This window comes from Marmota flaviventris, chromosome 8 (genome assembly GCF_047511675.1).
Source record: "Marmota flaviventris isolate mMarFla1 chromosome 8, mMarFla1.hap1, whole genome shotgun sequence".
NCBI lineage: Eukaryota > Metazoa > Chordata > Mammalia > Rodentia > Sciuridae > Marmota > Marmota flaviventris.
Genome location: NC_092505.1, coordinates 125336995 through 125360408, shown reverse-complemented (window position 1 = coordinate 125360408; position 23414 = coordinate 125336995). Strand labels below are relative to the sequence as shown.

The window sequence follows — 23414 nt, the reverse complement described above, 5'->3', positions numbered from 1 at the left end:
CTCCCTATGCCCGCGCAGTTGAAGATGTCAGAGACTTGATCTCTCTGCGCCTGCCACCATGTTAGATCTCCTCAATGATATTCATGTTGCCCTTACAGCTTCCTGGCATAAGCAAGTTCTTGGGATTATACAAACTGCTGCTTCTGTTTCCAGTCCAGATTTCTAGAAATGAAACCCTGCCGCCGTCGCCTCCGTCTCTGGGCCGCGCTCATGAGCGCCGCGCTCGTCTGCGACCGTAGTAGAGCCGCCCTGGCCTCCGCAGCTCTTCAGCCCGGTGCCCGGCCCCAGGGGCCCAAGTGGCTGCTGCCGCGGCTCTCCGTCCCCCTCCTCCGGAGCACGGGTCCCCTGGCAGGGGGGTGCAGAACGACCCCAGAGCAGGCTCTGCCCGAAGGTGCAGCGGCGAACAGGCCACCGAGGCGCTCGAGGCTGCAGTCCAGCCTTCGGAGGACAGGGCTCGGCACGCAGCCCAGCTCCAACCTCTAGATGCTGCTGCCGGACAGTGTATACAGAGCCATCAAGCGTCATTTTTTCTTAAAGGGATATTCAATATAGGGTAGATGATATCATCATTTTATGTTCTGGACAGCATCTGGTGTACTTTTAAAACATCAAATTATTGATTCTGGGGGAAAACATTATTAGTTTTTGTTGCAAGGTAGGAAGTATTGGCTTGCTCCTCTCCTGATAAGGTGATTTTGTTGGTGTTTAAAAGTTCATGTGACTCACCTTTGCTATATTCTAAAAAATTGACAGACAAGCAAAATATGTACGCTCCACACCCTAATTTCTTGCTGTTACATGATCTAAACCAGCTAACTGAGGAATTGTATATTTCTAGTTTACTTTTCTGTTTCTCTTTTGAACTAAAAGTATACACAATTTGCTAAGACTTGTTTAATGAGTAGAACCTACGTTGTGCTTGGCAGATTTTGAAGAATAGGAGGAGGCATTTCAGTTGCCCTGTTTTATATCAGTGTATTTTTGAGAATGTTTGCTGGGTAGAGCACTTTCATCACATCAGATATTTCGGAATTGGTCTGATGCCTACAGTGGTCTACGTAAATATCTGCTAGACTGGCTGATTTTTATGTGTTTGCTCTCAAAATTACTTAAAGCGCAGGTAAAACTTATTCTTTTGAAATAATGTTAACAAATTTTATATATATTAACTAAAATGTCACAATACTCAATTTCCTCCTTCCATGTTTTCTTGTACCTCTTGGAATGATGACTTTCAGATTGGAAAACAAACATTTTAAGTAGACCTTTTAAAGTAGATGTCTTAAGATGTTTAGTTGCTTTACATAATCTTTTGGGCTCAGATAATTTACATCATAGACTATGGAGAAATTTTGGCGGATAGCCTTGGAAAATTTTGGAGATAAAAGGGTGATTCCAGAAAATGACTATTAAGAATTGTCCACTTAAATATAGACTAAAACACAGGAATAGTTATAAAATTGATGTTTTTTAGCACTTCTGGAGGAAATTAATAACCCCTGAATGAGCTTGACTTCTCTAGAGTAAATGATGTTAAACAAACTGGTTTTGATGTTTTCTAGTCTAGAGTAAGGGGGCTATTATAGATAATAAATGGTAATTTCACCAAGGCTTATGATAATCACTTGGTGTAAAGATGAGAAAAAAGTATTTCTGAACTGTTGGACTCAATGTCTCACATATTGAGGGCGCAGTCCCTAGCCCACAGGGCTATTGGGAGATGGTGGACCTAGTGGAAAGAAGTTAGGTCATTGGAGGCATCCCTCAGATGGGCTATCTATGTGTATATTATTGCATGTGTGTATGTTTAAATAACTTCCATCCAACTAACTCACCTTAAGTATTTGATTGCTCAGCTGCCAGGCTAGTCTCACCTAGCAAAATAGTTGTGAAGAAAATGGACAGCGCTTTCATAAAACTTATGTTTCAATGATGCAGTGCTTAATGGAGTAGAGCTCTGAATTAAAAATAGAACAGGTTAATGAGGTTGTAGAGTTAAGATTGAGGTTGTTAATGTGTACAAGATGATCAAAGGAGGTCTCATAAAACTGACCCTTGAGCATATTGTGTGCTCTGTTTAACAGAAGAATTAACCAGTGATGAGTGAAATAGAGCAATAGCAACTATTATCATCATGATTTATAGGTCACTATTTCTGGTTTTAAAATTTTAAATTGATTAAAATGGCATTTTAAAATTTAAATTTGGAAATTTTAATCAAAAAGGGATTCTCTGAATAAACCCTTATTCACCATCTTAAGAGGAGTTGGGGGGATACTATAGACAAAATAAATTTAAAGGAGGGCAGTTTTAGATGTAGGGTTTTACTTGATCACATCCTGAGGGAAGAATTGAAGTCAAGGGAAATTAAATTCTTGGTGGCTGGACAGTAAATATTAGGGAAATTGAAAAACTAGAAGTATGTTCAGATGAGGTTAAAAAAAAAAGATGCAAGAGTTCTGAATTGGAGCTGGAAAATGGTAGAAATTACACCTGGAAGGGCTGGGATTGTGGCTCACTGGTAGCTCGCCTAGCATGTGTGAGGCCTTGGATGGATGCAAGAGTTCTGAATTGGAGCTGGAAAATGGTGTAGAAATTACACCTGGAGGGGCTGGGATTGTGGCTCACTGGTAGCTCGCCTAGCATGTGTGAGGACTTGGGTTTGATCCTCAGCACCACCTAAAAATAAAGATGTTATGTCCAAGTACAACTAAAAATAATAAATATTTTAAAAAAAACAAAAGAAATTATACCTGGAACAGACTTCTAGGGAATTTTAAGAGTCTGGACAAAGGAATTTCACTATTTAAATTCCCTATTTTACTTCCAGAAGAAAGAAAAACCATTGAGGAGTCGTTACAACTACAGGATATGTGTGCTAAAATAGGACCTAAATATTTAGGAATCTTGGTGTTGGGGGAGGAACTATTCTATGGTAGGCAGGGTAAGGGAAGTTTATAGGAATGGAGTAATTAACCATGTGGTCTGTGCCTTGGCACCAAGGCCTGGCCTGGCCTGGACAGCTCTAAGAATATGTAACTCCAGTTTTGTATCGTAGGTATTTTCATTCTAATCCTTCCCCTATGCAGGGCACTGGGAGTTTACAAGTCTCTTTGGCCATTAAGTTTTCCTTCCTCCTCCTCAGCCTCTTTTCCTTTCCAGAAAAACCTTTTACCTGCTTGCTTTTCCTTCCATAATTAACTTTCAAAAATTTAAGTGGCAAATAGTTTATTAGGAAACAAGTCCATTTCTCGACTGTACCTGCTTATGATAAGAAATCAGTCTATTCTTCCAGCAGATATCTTAAACATGGATGATTCTCCAGCTCTGTGGAAGACAGTGCTTGTCAAGAGCATGGCAGTGCTGGGCAGGGTTGTCTTGGAAGGGACCCATGCCCAAGTAGAACCAACTATCCATCTTAAAATCTACAAGTTCGGTGAACACAACATTGATGACTTAACCTCTTTTTAAAAATTTTATTTTTTGTGGCACTGGAGTACCTTTCCTTTTCTTATCCTTCTCTAATTCAGTGTGTTTTCCTCTCAACTGTTCCATCCTTGCACTTTGCTCATGTCATTTTCCCACATTTTTTCCCTATCAGTACACCTAGATGGGTATATTCTTGGAGCACTGTATTGAAGCCTGTCTACGAAACTTTGCTAAGTAGACTCTTGCCTCACTCACTAAACTGTGCCCCTCAGACACATTGAGAGCACTCCTTTGTTGTTAAGGTGAATGAAAAGTACTTGGGAGTTTGGCGGTCTTCAATTGGATTTCCTGTCTGCATCCCCGACTAGCTTTGTGATCTCTAATAAGCCAATTTCTCTGAACCCAGTGTCTTGAGACTCAAACCTTACCTTAAGTCTGTTGTGTAATGGGAAATGTGAATAATGTATGGGAAGTACTTAGGACAATTCCTGGTAGATAGTAGATATCTAGTACACATTCACTTATATTGCTAAGTTTTTTTTTTTCCTGGATTTAAAAAAGAAATCAGGGAACCAGAACTGGGAGAATAAAGATTGGAGACAGGTGTTGAGGCCGTGTATGAAGCATATACAAAGCACTCCAAGTTGGGATGTGCTCATACCCAAAGGTAAGACGGAACAGGATCAGATGCTGGAAAAGCCATGAAGGATTGTGTAAGATGTCAATAACCAGAGGTCAAGGCCAAGATATGGTGACCATTGACAGTGCTGGAATCATGCACCAAATGTTCTTGATCATGATGCAGTTAAAAAAGAAAAAAAAGAATTCAGCTAGTATTGTACACCCTTCTGCCAAGTCCTGTTCTAAATTACTATCTCATTTAGTCCTCAAAATGGTCCTATGAGTTAGGTGCCACTATAATTTTTCCCAATCTAGAGATGAGAATACTAAGGCAGATAGTTGAAATGACTTGCCTAAAGCAGCATAAGTAGAGGAGCCTGGATGGCAACTTAGGTATTCTGGCTCTGGAGCCCATGCTTTTCACAACTTCCTGGTAAATATCTCCAACCAGAGATATTGCTGTTCCAGAGGTAAACCCAAAGAGAAGCAGCCAGCAAAGGGCCAGCCAATCAGAGTCCTTAATGTATGCTTATTAACATCAAATGATGGAACATACTACTTGTGAAGGCCTATTCTGTTCCCTGCATTGTGCCAATGGATTTTGTCTGCATTCTTTTATATGCCCCATCACTATTATACAAGCCATTATTGTACTTATAAATGAAAAGAAAAAAATGGGGCTTATGGAATTTTGTTTTTCTATTTTGTATCAAAAGAGAACTACTATATCTGTTCCTCAACCCATCTAGCTTCTGATCCAAGGCCTCCACTGAAACACCTCTTGCTAAATCCAGGGGACACTTTCTGATGTTCAGCTCACTGGTCCTCTCTTCTGTACTGTGCTGTGATAGCCACTTCATCTTTCATTGCTTCCAGACCACAGTTTTTTCTAGGACCATTTCTCTGACCCGCTCCCCTGCCCCAACCCATTTCCCTATTTCTTTTTCTTGCCCTGGTCTGTAAATGTGGGTCTTCTTCAGGAGCACATTCACAGCCCTTCTGAATCTACATTTTCCTTGGATGATCTTACCCACTACCAATGAAATGCCAGAGGCAGGGGAGACGCTATCATACCCTTGACACCCATCAGCTTGATTTGGAAGTTTTTTGTTTTATACAAGGTCTTCTGTATCACCCAGGCTGGTCTTGAACTCATGGGCTCAAGCCATCCTTCCATCTCAGCCTCCCTGAGTAGCTCTGACCATAGGTATGCACCACCGTGCCTAGCTTACCTATCACCTTGAGACAAAGATTAGAGACTTCTGCCCATATAAGCATCTCAAATTCAAGTGTATCAGGTTAAACACATGCAAACTTTTCTTGCACCAACTCAACCCTGCCTGCCCTGACCCCACCCCACTCTGCTCCTCTGTTGTTGTAGTTGAGGTGCTGACATCCACCCAGTTACCCAAACACAGAACCTGTAAGTCATGTTTGACTTTGCTTCTTTGGCCCTCACAATCCTCTCAAATATCTAGGAGCTGAAATTCTACCTCCTTTGAATTTGCTCACTTCTCTCCACAGACAAGAGAGACCTAATGTCGGCCATCTCTCATCTAGGTGACTGATAGCCTTGGTCCTCCAATCTGGCCTCCTTCACTGCTTTCTCCACCCTAGTCAGAAACTTTAGGAGTTCAAATATAGAGAATATTATGGCCAGATTTGAGCATTCAACCCTTTCTTTGACCTTTACTATTCTCAGGATAAACTCAAAGCCCCTCAACAAGACATGGAAAGCTCTCTGGAATTCTGTTTCAGTCTTTGAGAACTATTTTTCTTGGGACTCCAACTTTGTTCTCCATTTGCACCAATTTTCTTCCAGTTTCCTAGTCACAGTGCCTGGCTGTTTTTCTGGGGGTTTTTGTTTGGTTTTGGTTTTCCCTCCCAAAGTTTAATAACCTCAAAGTCACCTCCTTCAGGGGGCCTTCTGTGATCCACAGACTGGATTAGATCTTTCTCTGTAGTGCTCCTACATTCCTTATGAATATTTCTGTCACTGAATTTTCATTATTGATTTATAATTATTTGCTTGGGCATTGTCACTATTTGGGAGGTTCTTGTTGAAGGCAGGACCTATTGAATTCTCAGGATCTAGCACGTGAAAGGCCCTCAGTGGATGCTTTTGTTGAATGAATCTGAATGACTTTCCCGAGGTTAAATTGCAAAGAACTTGTGAAACTGTCACCAAAATATCTTCTACTGTAAAACTCATGTTTATTCCACTACGGTATTTGCACATTAGGGTGTTTAAACTCATTGAAGAGTTAAGACTCTGTTAAAAGGTTTTCCTTCTAACTTTCAAAATTGATTTTACTTTTTCAATAATCTATTCACATGATTCACTCATCAAAAGGTATAGTACTCAGTAAAGAGTCTTGTTCCCATTTTTTGCCTCCAACTTCCTACTTCCCAAAATAGCCCTATGAGTTAGGTGCCACTTCTGTGGCCCCTCTGCCTTGAGGTAACCAATCTTGTCAGTTTCTTATATCTCTTTCTAGAATTTTGCAAATGTATGTAAATATGAAATTTTATATTATTTTTTGCCTTTAAAAAGGTATTGATTTTTTTTAACTTCCCTATTTTTTTCTGAGGTGAGTATTAGCAAAAAGTGCTAATCAGTACCCAGCTTGAATGAAGTCATAGGAAGGGAGACTTGGAAGAAGACAGCTATTGGATGAGGGGAGAAGAAAATCCTGCCTACTTACTGACCTCTTGGGACACGCAGGGGCCTCCAAGACAGAGCCTGTGGTCCAGATAACTCCCCCAGGCAGATTCTCAAGCTCCATAAGAGTTACCTTGTCTTTGGAACTCTCTTAGGCCACTCCCCTTGATGCAATATCTGGGTTTGGGCAGAAAGGAGGGTGCTGGAGAGCCCGCCCCTTCTGAGCTGTTTGGACCAGCTCCTCTTTTCAGAACAATTCAGGCTTCACTGTGACTCAGACCTCAGCTCAAATCTCTGCTCAGAAGCAAGATGGCTGAGATGGACAGAATGCTTCACTCTGGAAGGGAAAGGCATTCCAGGTCAAATTAACCCCTTCACTAGGGTTCTAGAAGGAATCTGGACAAGTTTTATCATGTGGTTTTTCTACGCCTTGATTCCATGTTTGTTCACAGGTAAGTATGAATTAAAATACATCTGGTTGTTTGGGCCTTGGATTAAGAAGGTGAAAAATACTTTCCCAGGGTTTGGGGTTGCAATACCTGTATAGAACATCTTATGTCTGTTTTTAAAAAGGTTTCTCACCTCTTACATCAGCATCCCCACATCTCAAAGAAAAGAAAAGTCCTGCACTATGTTTGGAAACCTCTCTCCTAAGTGTCTGCAGAACTATCTAGAAAGACCTCATTAAAATAGTCTAAAAGTTGGCATAGCTCTGTGCATTTTGCTTTTTATCTCATTACCTGGTATTACAAGGTGCAGTGGAATTCTCAGTCTATTTATCTATGCTGTTTAAAGTAACATATTTAAGGATTCTAACAAAACACATGAATAGACAATTTGAGAACTTAAATTTGGGGTACAAGCCTTATAAAAATTGGATAAGGTATTCTATAGCATTTTAGAAAATATTTGGGGAATTTTCTCTTACAGTACTATTACAACATTTTCTCTACTCCACTCCTGGTTGCATGTATGTACCTGCTTTATTGGTCCAAAAACTGCTTTATTGGTCCTTAGCTGTTGGTATTTCTCCATGTCAAACTGCATTTAAGAGAAATTTTTAATTTTAATACCAGTCACTTTGTGATGTCAGTGGGAGTCTCAAGTTAGTTGGTTGGTTTGGTTTGTTTCTTTCAACACAGAACTAATATTCTAGTTTATTTAAATCAGGCAATAAATCAGGCAATGTTTAGAATTGGTTTAAACATCCAACTTTGTGTTCCTTCCTATTCCCAAATCCTTCACAGTTCTCAGTTGCACAGCACAGGACGTCCAAATTTTGCATGTCCATTTCTCATAACACAGTACATTCAGACTCCATCCTGTATTTATTTGATTCTCATTCTCCTTGAAAACATGCGGATTGCAGGCAGGTGCTGTCTTTACAGTCAGTACATTCTATCTGATTTCCTCTTCCTGGTCTTTATATATAATTTCCCACCAGAAGCACTACCTCCAGTTCCTTTCCCCATCCCAAGTCCATGTTCCCATCATCATTCCAGGCAGATCCTTCTCCCTGCAGACATTTCCCAGAACTCTATCCTTTGGCACTTGACTCCATGTGCTCTAGCTTCGTTGGGTTGCTTTGCTTTTCAACACAGAAGAACCTGTTTGTCTTTTCTGGTGTCCCCCAAACTCCTAGCACAGGTCAAGTATGTTGGTTGTTTGGTAAGTTAGTTGTTTGATTGTTTAATTTTGGGAACAAAAAAGTTGCCAAAGGCAGAAGATGGGAGGCCAAATGACAATCAGAAAGGTTAGCATTTTTTAACCTGACATTTTCTTCATTGAATTCAGTCTTTTGAGGCTTTTCTTAAACACTCCTGTTTCAAACAGACCTGGGGGTAAGTGCTTTCTTCTGACACTTACAGACTTACAGATAAACAAAAAGAAAACGGTGGTAGAAACCAAAAGATGTCAGAGTCAAAAAGACTTAAAAGTGTGAATTTTTGCTTTATCACTCCCTTGTTCAGTGACAAGATCATATAACTTTAGTTTTCTCACATGTGAAGTGGTTATCACAGTCACCTTGAAGTGTGGAGGAGTTAACTAAAATGATGCAAACAAAATCACTTTGAAGACTTCGATGATGGTGCAAACAGATGGTGGTGTCAGCAGATAAGTGCAGGTTGCTTTTTTGCAATTTTGACCACTTCCTCTGGATTGTGTAGGTGCCTGTGAGGAATTCTGCAAATTCTAAATGAACTTCTGTTGGTAACTAGATCACTGAACAGATGGGTAGTTTTGTTGCTTTCTTTCATAGAAATCATTTGCCTTGCTTTGTTCCTTCCAATAAGAGTATTGTATTTAGGAAACTGATTCTTCCTACAAATAATAATCACATTAATGACAGTGACAATCACAATTGCTATTTCTGTGCTCCAGTTTAGTAGAAAATATACTCTTGACTTCTCACATCAATCCTGCAAGGCAGTTGTTATTTCCCACATTTTACACACTAGGAAACGGACTTGGAAACCTTCAATTATTTGTCCAAGTACAAACATTCTAGGAAGAGGGGGAATTGGGATTTGGTTCTGGTTTCACTAGCTCCAGAGGCCCTTTGTGTTTCTGTGCAGAAAAAACTGAGACATTGACACAGGCCCACAAAAGGGAGGAGGAACAAAGTAGAGGAAACAGTAGTGCTTTTTCTGATGCATTTGACTTGAAGGTTATTTAAGGAAAAGAATGGTGGAAGAGGACTCAAATGAAGGGAGTTGACATCAGACCCAGCTGGGTCTCTTACGGGGAAGAGATGCTGATTTCTGCCTAGAAAGTTTGCCCACAGTTCATGGTGGGCAGCCTTCATGCTCCCTTCTTTTTTGTGACTTAAGATTTTAGGATAGAGGTGTTCAGCATAAACCTTAGAGCAGCAGAAAGGACTAATTTAAGATGGATGAGAGATTAGGGGGAAAAAAAAAAGTAAGACATAAGCTGTTTCCCAAGGAAGTCAAGACTTGCTTCAGTTCTGTTTTTATTCAGAGCACCAGATTCCGAGCTGGGTGCTGATTAGCAGAGAGATGGAAAAACAACAACAACAGCAAAACAGTCCTTTGTTTTCAGATAACTGAAGTCTGTGACATCTAGAGTTGAAATGCAGTATTAATTATTCTTTTGGCAACCAGAAATAAGGTCTAGATCAGTGGGTCCCAATCTTGAATGAACATTGAAATCACCTGGAGAGCTTTTTACAGCCAGAGATTCTGAACTAATTTAGGATGTTGCTGGGGGCATTGGGGTTTTTCAAAACTTCCTGGATGGGGCTCTTTAAGAGAAGTGGTTGATTACAGGGCTGGGCAGGGAGAATACAAGACGAGACAGGAGTGTCCTGTGGTAAGTAATGAAGGGCTCTGAAGAGGACAGGGGAGGTAAATTCAACACCACATGCTGGATTGAATCCTGGAATGGAAAAAGACATTAGTGGAAAAATTTGAAAAACCTAAATAAAGTCCGGAGTTTAGTTACAGTAACACACCAACACTGGTTCCTTAGTTTTGGTAAACGAGTCATGGCTGGATAAAATGTTGGCATGGTGGAAGCAGAGTGATGGGTATATGAGAACTCTGTGTACTGTCCTTGCATCTTTTTTTCTGTAGATCTAAAATTATTTTTTTAAAAAGTCTATTAATAATAATTACATGAAAAGGGGTGAAGAATAGAGATAAGTCAAATGGACACAGGAGTCAAGCTGAAAGAGTCCCTGGTGTCCAAAGTTGGAACAATTTGAATAATAAAATAATAGCAATGTATTGGTTTTAATCAAAGAATAAAATAAATATGAATCCATATTGGTAGAAATAAATAATTGAATAGATAAACAGTGGAGAACACTCTTTCTACCAAATTCCAATTAAATGAAAAAAATCACTATTAGTACATAATAACAGTACTTGTTGTAAGAACTCTCCACCAATAGATGCAAAATTAATGTGTGGAAGTTTGAAGAGAAACAGAATATTTACATAGTCTCAAAGCATCTCCCCTAAGGTGCTAATTAACACTAAAGGGGAAATTGATAGCTTTACTGTGGAGACATTGTCTTAACAAAGTGATCAAGATTAACATTACTGGTAAAAAGACATACCGACATCATGTGCTCCCTGTGAGGACATGGCAAAAGTATAACCTCAGTCAAATCATGTGAAAGCATCAGACAAACCCCAACTGAGAGACAGTCTGCAAAACAGCTGACCAGTACTCTTCAAAAATGTCAAGGTCGTAAAAGACAAAGACACACTGAGAACAGATTGGAAGAGACTAACTATTTGTGACAACTGAATGGGGAGTCCTGGACTGGTTCCTAGGGGCAGGGCAAAGAGCCTTAGGGGAACTAGTGAAATGTGAATAAAGACTGAAGCTTAGTTAATCATATTCATCAACATTAATATCTCAGTTTTCAAAATTGAACTACAGTCATGGACCCATGGATGCCTGAGTGAAAGGTGTGTGGGAGCTCACCGCTATTTTATAATTCCTCTGAAAGTCTGAAGTATTTCAAAATACAACTAATTTTCACCATTTTACTGGGCTAAGATCAGATTTTGGCAGGACTGTGTTCCTTCTGGAGGCTCTTGGGGAGGATCTATTTCCTTGCTGTTCCTAGCTTCTAGTGGCCACTTGTGTTCCTTGCACACGGCCCCCTTCCATGGTTTGTATGTACCACCATTTGTTTAACCATTCACCTATTGAAGGACCTCTGGGCTGATTCCAGTTTGACTATGCACATTCATGTGCAGGATTTATATTATGAAAATTTTCATTTCCCTAGGATAAACACCTAAGAGTGCAATTGCTAGGTTGGACAGTAATTGCATGTTTAGTTTTACAAGAAACAGCCCATTTTCTAGAGTGAAGGTACTGTTTTACATTCTTACCAGTAATGTCTGAGGGATCTACTTTTTCTGTCTCCTTGCCAGCTTTTGGTTTTGTTATTTTAAAAATTTTTGCCAGCCAGGCGTGGTGGCATACGCCTATAATCCCAGCAGCTTGAGAGGCTGAGGCAGAAGGATCATTAGTTCAAAGCCAGCCTCAGCAACTTAGTGAGGCCCTAAGTAACTCAATGAGACTCCATCTCTTAAAAAAAACACAAAAAAGGACTGGGGATGTGGCTCAGTGGTTGAGTACCCCTGGATTCATTCCCTAGTGACAAAAAAAAAAAAATTGCCATTCTGATAGTTGTATACACTGCTATCTCATTGTAGTGTTATTTTGTTTTTTCTATAATAGCTAAATATGTAATATTTTTTTCACGTGCCTATTTGCATGTGATAAATCACCTTTGGTGAAATGCCTCTTTGTACCTTTTGCCCATTTTTTAATTGGATTGTTAGAATTTTTTTTTGCAGGTTTTTTCCCTCACCTAAGCAGCTTTATATTATTTATTTATTTAAATTAGGTATATATGACAGCAGAATGCATTTTGATTCATAGTTGCAGCACAACTTTTCATTTCTCTGATTGTACACGATGTAGTGTCGCACTATATGTGCAGTCATACACGTACTCAGGGTAATAATGTCCATCTCATTCCACCATCTTTCCTGCCCCCATTTCCCCTCCTCTCCCTCCCTTTTGTCCAATCAAAGTTCCTCCATTTTCCCATGCCCCCCCCCCCCACCGTTATGGGTCAGCATCCACTTAACAGAACATTTGGCCTTTGGGTGTTTGGGATTGGCTTACATTGCTTAGCATGATGTTCTCTAGTTCCATCCATTTACCTGCAAATGCCATAATTTTTTTCTCTTTTAATGCTGAGTAATATTCTACTGTGTATATATACCACAGTTTCTTTATCCATCCATCTATTGAAATGCATCTAGTTTACTTCCACAGTTTATTTATTGTGAAAAGAGCTGCTATAAACATTGATATGGCCACATTACTATCAGTATAGTATGCTGATTTTAAGTCCTTTGGGTAAAGACAGAGGAGTGGGATAGCTGGGTCAAATGGTGGTTCCAGTCCAAGTTTTCTAAGGAATCCTTTTCCAGACTGGTTGCACCAATTTGCAGTGCCACCAGCAATGTATGGGTATACCTTTTCCCCCACATCCTCTCCACTTATTATTGCATGTATTCTTGATAACTGCCATTCTGACTGGTGTGAGATGAAAGAGTAGTTTTGATCAGCATTTCTCTAATTACAAGAGATGCTGAACATTTTTTCATATATTTGTTGATTGATTATACATCTTCTTTTGAGAAGGGTCTGTTCAGCTCCTTAGCCCATTTATTGACTAGGCTATTTGTTTGCTTGGTGTTAAGTTTTTTGAGTTCTTTATATATCCTGGGGATTAATACTCTATCTGATGTGCTTGTGGCAAAAGTTTGCTCCCCTTCTGTAGGCTCTCTCTTTACTTCATTGATTGTTTCCTTTTCTGAGAAGAAGCTTTTTAATTTGAATCCATCCCATTTATTAATTCTTGATTTTATTTCTTATGCTGTAGGAGTCTCGTTATGGAAGTTGGGGCCTAATTTGACATGATGAAGATTCAGGCTTACTTTTTCCTCTATAAGTTGAAGGCTCTCTGGTCTAATTCCAAGGTCCTTGATCCACTTTGAGTTGAGTTTTTTGCATGGTGAGAGATAGGGGTTTAGTTTCATTTTGCTGTATATGGATTTCCAGTTCTCCCAGCACCATTTGTTAAAAAGGCTATCTTTTCTCCAGTGTATGTTTTTGGGACCTTTGTCTAGTATGAGATAACTGTTTTTATGTGGATTTGTCTCTGTGTCTTCTATTCTGTCCCATTGCCCTACATGTCTATTTTGGTGCTAATACCATGCCATTTTTGTTACTATAGCTTTGTAGTATAGTTTAAGACCCAGTATTGTGTTGTCTCCTGCTTCACTCTTCTTGTTAAGGATTGCTTTGGCTATTCTGGGTCTCTTTATTTTTCCAAATGAACGTCATGATTGCCTTTTCTATTTCTATAAGGAATGATGGGATTTTAATTGGAATCACATTGAATCTGTATAGCACTTTGGGTAGTATGGCCATTTTGACAATATTAATTTTGCCTGTCAAAGAGCATGGGAGATTGTTCCATCTTCTAAGGTGTTCTTCAATTTCTTTCTTTAGTGTTCTGTAGTTTCATTGTACAGGTCTTTCACCTCTTTTGTTGATTCCCAAGTTTTGTTTTTTGAGGCTATTGTGAATGGAGTAGTTTTCCTAATTTCTTTTTCAGAAGATTCATCACTGATGTATAGAAATGCATTTGACTTATGGGTATTGATTTTATATCCTGCTACTTTGCTGAATTCATTTATTAATTCTAGAAGTTTTCTGGTGGAGTTTTTTGGATCCTCTATAGAATCATGTCGTCAGCAAATAATGATAGTTTGAGTTCTTCTTTTCCTATTTCCTATTTTCATATTCCTTTAATTTCTTTCATCTGTCTAATTGCTCTGGCTAGAATTTAAGGACAATGTTGAATAGGAGTGGTGAAAGAGAGCATCCCTGTATTGTTCCAGTTTTTAGAGGGAGTGCTTCCAATTTTTATTATAGTTCTTGGAATTGAATAGATTAGTTCCTCTGCTTTATTTGCAAAATTATTTTAGTTTGGGTTAGTTAGCTGCTCAGCACATGCTGAGCATATATATATATATATATATATCCACACACACACACACACACACAGAGAGAAGAAAAAGTAGTTTTGGTTATTCTAATTCCTTTGCCTTTTAAAATAAAATTTACAAAAACAACCTTGACAGGCCTTTGATAGAATTGTGTGAAACCTGTGTGTCAGTTTGGAGGAGAATTGCCATCTGAACTATTTTGAATATTCCAATCCGTGAACATGATATGTCTCTCCATTTATTTAAGTCTTTTTCAGTTTTTCACATCAACATTGAAAACTTTTCTCCATATCAATCTTGATATATTTTGTTGGATTTGCATTCATGCATTTCATTGTTTTTTGAGTGATTGTAGTTTTAATTTCTATGTGTAAATCTTCATTGCTAATCTATGGAAATATGATTAATTTTTGTTTATCTTATGTCTTGCGAACTTACTTGGAATATCAAGAATTGTTTTTGTTCTTGTTTTATTCCATGGGATTTTCTACATACACTTTTATATCATCTGTAAATTGAGGGAGCTTTACTCCTTCCTTTCTAATCTGTATTTTTTTTTATTCTTTTGCATTCCTTAATACAGTGACTAGAATTTCTAGTATTCTGTTGAATAAGAGTGGTGAGAGTGGAAATCCTTGCCTATTCTTGTTCTTAGTGGGGAAGAATTCAGTCTCTTACTATGTTGCTAAAATCATAGCTGTAGACTTTTTATGGATGGTCTTTCTCAAGTTCAGATAAACTCCTTGCTCTTTTTAATTGAAGAGAGACTTTGTTTTGTTTTAATCATGTATGAGTGTTAGGTTTTATAAATACTTTTTCTGTGTCAACTGAAAAGATTATGTGGTTTTTCTTCTTTAGTTTATTGACATGGTGGATTGCACTAATTGATTTTTAAATGTTGAACCACCCTTGCATACCTGGAAAAAATCCTACTTGGTCATAATTTTTATACATTATTAGATTTGGATTACTAATATTTTATTGATTTTTTTTGCACCTAAGTTCGTAAAAACACTTATGCAAATTATTTTTGTTTGGGTTGGGGCTGTATCTCAGTGGTAGAGAATTTGCCTAGCACATACAAGACTCTGTGTTCAATCTCCATCATTGTAAACAAACAAATAAAATATAAATTATCTTTGTCTGGTTTTGCCATCAGGGTAATACTAGCCTCATAAAATAAGTTGGAAAGTGTTCTTTCCTCTTCTATGTATTGAAATAGTGTGTGTAAAGTTTGTGTTAATTCTTCTGTAAATGTTTGGTAGCATTCTCTAGTGAAACATCTGGGTCTGAAGACTTAATTTTTGAGGGCTTTTAAAGTATATAATTGAAGTATATTAATGAATAAATTATATTAATACATAATTTTTATTATATGAAATGTAGCCTTACATTTATGCAGCTTCATATTTCCAAAATAGTTTTTTTTTTAATTTTCCCAGAGGAAGGATGTCAGAGGAGACCATGCTTCACCCTCCTGTCCCACCCCCACCCCCACCCCCACATGGCCTTTTTCCTTTCCATCTCTTTGATGATTTCAAAGTGAGGAATTGGGAGGTCAGGAAGCCTCCTTGTGGGTGCCCCAGGTGTTTCCTCATAGGGCTGACTGTGGCTAGTACGTGTGAGATGAAGATGTATCACCAGTGTCCTACATTAGAGAAGAGGCAAGGGAATCAGATGAGGTGTCCCCAGAAGCCCCCTGGCCCCATTTCTTTGTGATAAGAGGGCTTGATAACAAACAGCAGGTGCCAATATGGAGATAGGCACAGAGGGCCCCAGCTGTCCCCTCACTCCACTGTGCTGTCGATGTTATCACTGTGATTATAACAGCAAAGGGAGGCAGGTGTTGGGCATTAAAATAGGAGCATGTAAAATGAGAAGAGAGGATTTCAGTAGACAGTCAAGATCACTCTGGTGTTACCTGCAAGGTTGCACTTTGGGGTACCCAAAGTCCTTATGAGAGTAGATTCAGCTTCACAGGCTTCTTTCATTCTGAGCCAACCATTCTTGGTGCACCACACACATCTATGTGAGCAGATGTCCCAGATTGGCTCATGGCCTTGCAATTGCTCTGGGGTGGAGTCTCTAGGCTGGCTTAGCACCTCTTATGACTGGACTCACTTCATAGCTGACCTGAGCCTACACTCCCCACCTGGAAGCTGATGCCCCATTTTGTACTGTTAGAGGTCATGAAGAGTTGTGCTTTCATACCAAATGTTGGCATGAGCAGGAGAGGAATGTGACAAGAAGCTAGCAAGAGCCTGCATGGGTTTGCCACAAAGGAGTGGGAGGCTCAGGTTAATTCAAGTTGCTTAAGGTGACATAGCACATGACTGCATCAAAGCCTGGAATAAGGGCCTGTCATAAGCAATATCCTTCAGGGTTAATGTCCAGAATATATAAGGAATTCAAATAGCAAAACAAACAAAACACCCAAATAATCTGATTTAAAAAATGGATAATAGATCTAAATAGACATTTATTTTTTAAAAAAAAAACACAAATGGCTAACAAGTATATGAAAAATGTTCAATATCATTAATCATAAGGTAAATGCAAATCAAAACCACAATGATTTAACACCTCACCCCAATAAGAGTGACTATTATCAGGGTTGGGTTGTAGCTCAATGGCAGAATGCTTGCCTAGCATGTTTAAGACTCTGGGTTTGATTCCCAGGACAGACCAAAAACAAATGTCTATTATCAAAGAGATTAAAGATAACAAGTACTGACAAGGATGGGAATATTTGCACACTATTGTTAGGAATATAAATTAATACAGTGACTATTGAAAACTGTGTGGAGCTTCCTCAAAAATTAAAAATAAGACTACCATATGATCCAGCAATCCTACTACTGGGTATATATCCAAAGGAAATGAAATCAGTATGTTGCAGAGATATCTACATTCCCATGTTCATTGCAGCACTATTCACAATAGACAAGAGATGGAAACAACCTAAATGTACATCAACTGATAAATTTATAAAAAGACAAAACTGTGGTACATATACAGTGGAATAATGTTTGTCTATAAAAAGGATGAAATTATTTCATTTGCAACATCGTGGATGGAACTGGAGGATATTACATTAAATGAAATAAGACAGACACAGAGATATTACATGATCTTATTCAAATGTGGGATCCCAAAACGTGGATCTCATAAAGATTTAGAACAGAGTGGTGATTACCAGAGCATGGGGGGATTAGGAGAGAGGGAGGGAAGAGGAAACAGTTTGGCCAACAGGTACTAAATTATACTTAGATTTGAGAAATTCTGATATTCTGAATGGCAGCTATTATGAAGACAAACAACCATAAGTGTTGGGGAGGATGTGGGGAAAAGGTACACTCATACATTGCTGGTGGGACTACAAATTGATGCAGCCAATATGGAAAGCAGTATGGAGATTCCTTGGAAATCTGGGAATGGAACCACCAGTTCACCCAGCTATCCCTCTCCTCGGACTATACCCAAAGGACTTAAAAACAGCATACCTCAGGGACACAGCCACATCAATGTTTATAGCAGCACAATTCATAATAGCTAAACCGTGGAGCCAACCTAGATGCCCTTCAGTGGATGAATGGATATAAAAAAATGTGGCATATATACACAATGGGATTTTACTCAGCAATATGAGAGAATAAAATCATGGCATTTGCAGGTAAATGGATGGTGTTGGAGAAGATGATACTAAGTGAAATTAGCCAATCCCCCCCCAAAAAAATGCCGAATGTTTTCTCTGATATAAGGAGTCTGACTCATAGTGGGGTAGGGAGGAGGAGCATGGGAGGAATAGATGAATTCTAGATAGGAGAGAGGGGTGAAAAGGAAAGGGAGGGGGCAGGGGATTAGCAAGGATGGTGGAATATGATGGACATCATTAACCAAAGTACATGTATGAAGACACAAATTGGGTGTCAATATACTTTATATACAAACAGAGATATGAAAAATTGTGATATATATGTGTAATAAGAATTGTACTATATAAAGACATGAATTGGTGTGAAAAAAATTCTGATATTCTATTGCACAGTAGAGTGAGTATAGATAATGAAAATGTATTAGATATTTCTAAAAGGCTGGAAGAAAGGACTTTGGATGTTTTTTCCCCACAAAGCAATAATACATGTTTGAGGAGATAGATACTGATTTGAACATTACACAGTATGTGTGTGTATCAAAGCACCATGTGGTAGGTGTACCATAAATATGTACAATTTTTATATGTTTGTTAAAATAAGTACATACATAACATGCCTATATAATAGGATTTGGTTTTCTCATTTGTATAGTGGATGAACCAATGGTCCTTAGTCCCAGTAGGGTAAAATGAGGATTAAAGGAACAATCTAGCACATAGCTTAATAGAATATAAGATCTTGCTTAAGATTACCCATTATTATTGTTAATATGCCCTTTTATCACAAAGGCAGAATTATAATTATGGTATCCAAAACTTAGCATTAGCACAAGTATGATAAAATTAGAGTTGTCATCATTCATAAACCTGTGTGGCCTTTCACTGGATGCTACCAGTCTGCAGCTGTGGTATTCCCCTATGTCAGCCACCCCTCAGCCTTCCTCTCTGCCTTCACCCAGATGGAGTGGCCAGTCTGCCTGCCCCTCAGAACCTCTCTGTGCACTCAACCAACATGAAGCATCTCTTGACATGGAGCCCAGTGATCCTGCCTGGAGAAACAGTACACTATTCTGTTGAGTATCAGGGGTGAGTGATTGGTTTTTGTTGTTTGAATAATTTTTCCTCCCTCAGACAGCAATTGGTTCCTGGAGACACAGCCCCTTCCTTCTTGGCTCAAGGAGGCCTTGTGAGCCCAGGGATGGATTATCTCCAATGATCTGCCCTCTCTGTGTGAGTGGGCATTGAAAGAGTCAAGGAAGCAAGGAACTCCCCTTTGGTTTTGACAGTGAACTCTCTGGAAACATGAATGTGTAGACATACATTTTGTTGTGGCTTCTTTTCAACAGTGAGTCAGCTGTCCAAAGAGTTTGACCCTGACTTGAGATGGACAAATCATTGGAGATCCAGATCCTTTGGGAGGAGAGAGATATCTCAGTTTTCTTGACTATATATAGTCTTGTACTTAGAAGCCAAAACAAATATTTGCCTTAAAGATCAGCTGGCCCTGGGGCCTACCAGGCTCTAGTCTTCTCCAGGAATTTGCAACTGTTGAGTAGTGACAGCAGCAGAGAAAGTGCTCAATGTATTTCATTGGCAGTAAATACAAACTGATCACATTATTAGAAGTGTGTAGGTATTGTAGGCTCAAGACACAGCTGACAACATTTCTGGATACAGGGAACTTAATATCTGAAGGAGGAGATGGGCATAAAATATAATAGGTCCATTCTTTTTCAGTATGGTATCCTTTAGCTACAGGGAGTTATTTAAGTTTAAATTAATTTAAATTAAACTCAAATATCTGCTTCCCAGTCACACCGGTCACATTTTGGATGCTCCAGAGCCATACGTGGCTAGTGGCTGCCATATTGAGCACTACCAGTACTGAACATTTCAATCAATTCAGAAAGTTCTACTGGGTAGCAATGCTTGAGGCAATTTCAGAGAGTGATTTGTGCTAGAACAACTATAAGGCTGAGGCAAAAGGGCTGACTCTGCAGCTGCTTTATAATAGGTGGTTGGAAAGGCCTCTCTGAGGTGGTGATCCTTACATCAGATCTGCAAGGAACCATCCCTGTGAACAGCAGGGACAGATCATTTGAGAGAGTGAACAGCTGATCAAAGGTCCTTTGGAATTAAGAGATCAGCATTCTGGGAGAAATGACCAGGAGGTCAGTGTGGCAAGAATATCTCTTTTCTGAGCTGGCCAGAGTCTTGTAGCAATGGGGATGAGTTTGGATTCCATTCTAAGTGCTGTAAAAAGCCATGGAAGACAGAAATGTCATGGTATGCTGAGGGTGGTGAATGGCTTGAAGAACAGCAAGAGCGGAGGCTGGGAGACCTCAGCAAGGCAGGACATGAGGATGGCTGAGATAAGGGTGCTGACTGTGAACATGGAGAGAAATACACAGATTGGGGTTCATGCCTAGGTTTCCCTTGGCTGGTGACAAAAGGAGTGAAGAATGGATGGTTGGTGAGGGAAGAGAGTGGAGGAGCTGGGATGGGGAGCAAATGCTGAGTATAAAGAGTGGGAGAATGGAGGCAGTTCCCATCACCTTTGTGCCTGGGTCAAGGGGTTGGTGTGACGCTGCATCCTCTTTTCTTTGGCCAGAGAGTATGAGAGCCTGTACTTAAGCTGGATCTGGATCCCCACCAGCTGGTGCACGGTCATTGAAGAACCCAAGTGTGACGTCACGGATGACATCACTGCCACAGTCCCTTACAAACTCCGTGTCAGGGCCACATTGGGCTCCCAAACTTCTGCCTGGAGCACCCTGAAGCACCCCTTTAATCGAAACTCAAGTAAGGCACTTTTTTCCTTACTCTCTGCTCTCCCATGCTCCCCTTCTCATGTTCACCAAGACTTTCAGGATCCTTTTTATCATCAAAATAATCTTGCAAAGCCAGAGTATGGTGGATGTAAATCACTCTTACTGATACATTTTTGAAAAATATTTTTAGTTATAGATGGACATGATACCTTTATTTTTATTTGTTTGTTGATTTATTTAATGATGTGCTGAGGATCAAACCCAGTGCCTCACATGGGCTAGGCAAGCGCGCTACCACTGAGCTAAACCCTCAGCCCACTGATATATTTTTAAAATTGCTGATCACTTCCCTCTCTTTGGTTCTTTGGCTTTGGATGTCGTTGCTGACTGTCTCGGTCAGGGTTTGTGGATGGTGGAGACATTGGCATTGGGAACCTGGCTGTTCTGGAAATAGGGAGATAGCACTAAGACTGCCTCTGACTACACCGCTCATACCTCCATAAATCTTGTACTGCCTCCCTTCTGGTGCCTCAGGAATTCCATATTTACTGACTGTAAGCAACTTTGTTGTTTAAAAAGAGCTATATTTTTAATGGGTCATGAGAAATAGTACCCTTCTGTGGTTGCTGGGAAATGACTCTTCTAATTGCTATGGTACCTGGAAAATGATTGAGAAAGAAGACAAGAATCCGGGTAGGTGTTCACATATAGCTGAGTGCAAGCAATGGCCAGAGCATGAAAGGATGTGCAGAGGTGGAAAACAGTAGAAGCCAGGACTGGATGGATGGCAGAGGGTAGAGAAGCAGCTATCCATGTGGCTTTGATATGAAGCTTGTCAAGTCAACAGAAGGTAGCCATGGAAGAGAGAGTGTCTAGGCAAGGTCTGTCTCACAGCACAATCCTTCTGGCTGCTGTGTGGAAAGTGACCTGGAATGGGCAAGCCTGTCCAGGGCAGGGGAAGAACGAGGAGAGAGTTGTAACACTCCAGCTGATTCAAGATGGAGCCCAGTCCCAAGCGAGGAGGAGAAGGAGGAGGAGGAAAGGATGAATTCAAGAGACATGATGAGTTAGAAAGGACGGGGCTTGGAGACCAGTTATTAGAAGATAGGGCCGGGAGAGATGGTGATGGTGTCCAGCTTCTGATTAGAGTCAGAGAGAATGCCATCCAAAGCAGAGACACTGGGAGGAGCAACTGGTCTTGAGCAATGAGAGACATCTCTGTCTCTGTGCCCTTTGTGATGGAGATTCCAGCAGAATAGCATGCCATGGATGCCTGACTGGCAGCTGGACATCAGGGTCTGGTCCTCAGAGGGGTCAAAGCCAGAGACACACAACATAGAGTTGTGTTAAAGATTTGGGAGAGTATAAGATTATCCAGGGAGAAGATATGAGAGACAAAGAGATCCTGGGGTCTTGGGGAACCTCAGGGTTTAACATGTCTATGGAGAGAAGGTGAATGGGCTGGGAGGTCATGGAGGGAGAAAAGGCTGAAGGAGGCCCCTGCATGGGTCCTCAAGAAAGTGACCTCATGGAATGGAGGGGATAACAGTGTGGTTGCCGGGGTGGAAGACTGATGGAGGTGGGAATCAGCCGGGCAGCTCTTCCCCTAAGCAGGTGTGGGTGAGAATGCAGACGGTTGGGAGCTGCAGGAAGAACAAGGGCAAGGGCCTTTGGTAGCCTTATATTCAGAGGTGGCAGAAGATTCTCTGCTGTGAGTGAGGGCAGAGGAAGTAATGGGGCAAGTCAGAGTGGTTAAGGAGCTTGTGACATTGTGTGGACCTCAGGAGGGCTCAGAAGGTGGGGGTGCCCAAGCAAGAGGCTGAGGAAGATGAAGACAGCTTTGAAAGGGAAGTTGGCCCCGTGGAACTTGAGGGATGTGGTTCAAATCCCAATTCAGCTACTTGATGCTTGGGTCCCTGCCTTTTCATCTGTAAAAGGGGCAACAGGTTGCTTCACTGGATAGTTGTAGGGACCACATGAGAAGAAATGTGCAAATTACTCAGCGGAGTGCTGTCCTACCATAGCACTCAACTGTGGGTAGGTGTTATCACTTTTTGCCCTAGGGATGCCTGGAGTTGAGAGCCAGAGAACAGAGGAGTGGAGGGGTGGGGCAGGAACAGGATTGTTGGAATGAAACACCAGTAGGAACTGTGGTGCCAAAAATGGATTCCTCCCTCTGGCCTCCTTCCCAGGCAATGGGAGGACTTAGTGGAAATGGCAGGATCCTAGGCACTGGGGGAGGGCACTGCAGCTCTACCTCTGCCTGCAGTACCCAGGTAGCACCCAGCACCACCTCCCTCTGGCACCTGGGAGATGCCAAGACTATTGCTGGGGATTGGCAGCTGTTGGAAGGAAGACTGGGGTCAAATAGATAAGGGAGTGCCTTCCAAACTATGTGGGCAGGGCTGTGCTGTCAAACATGGGCTGAGAAGGCCAGAATAAATAGGAAAAGGTCTTGCTGCAGGGGGAGCTGAAGAAAAGAGCCCGTACTTGCATCAGAAGGTTGAAGATGTGTTCTTGAGCTATCCCTGCACAGTGGAGTCAGCAACTGAGCTGGGTGGCATGGTGATCTCTTAAAGGCATTCCGTCTGTCCTTTTCCGTTTGTAAAAGGCCACTCTGACTTTTCCCCAGGAATGTGAAAGATCCTTCTTTAAGGTTCCCCTATAGAGGAGCTTCTGCCCTTAAACTTGTTGGGAGCAGA

At 40.5% G+C, this 23414-nt stretch overlaps 1 protein-coding gene across 2 annotated transcripts in view; it reads left to right on the top strand.

Moving 5' to 3' along the window:
• Positions 1-7064: 7064 nt before the first annotated feature.
• Positions 7065-23414, top strand: part of Il20rb (interleukin 20 receptor subunit beta) — a 29630-nt gene continuing 13280 nt past the window's right edge. Inside the window, exons 1-3 of one of the 2 annotated variants that reach the window (XM_071615629.1) lie at positions 7065-7164; positions 18901-19027; positions 20553-20743. In XM_071615629.1, coding sequence (XP_071471730.1) covers positions 7125-7164; positions 18901-19027; positions 20553-20743 — 358 coding nt within the window. In that variant the 5' untranslated portion in view covers positions 7065-7124. Of the gene's footprint in view, positions 7165-18553; positions 19028-20552; positions 20744-23414 lie in introns of those variants that run through there. The other variant, XM_027933790.2, reaches the window with a different exon arrangement.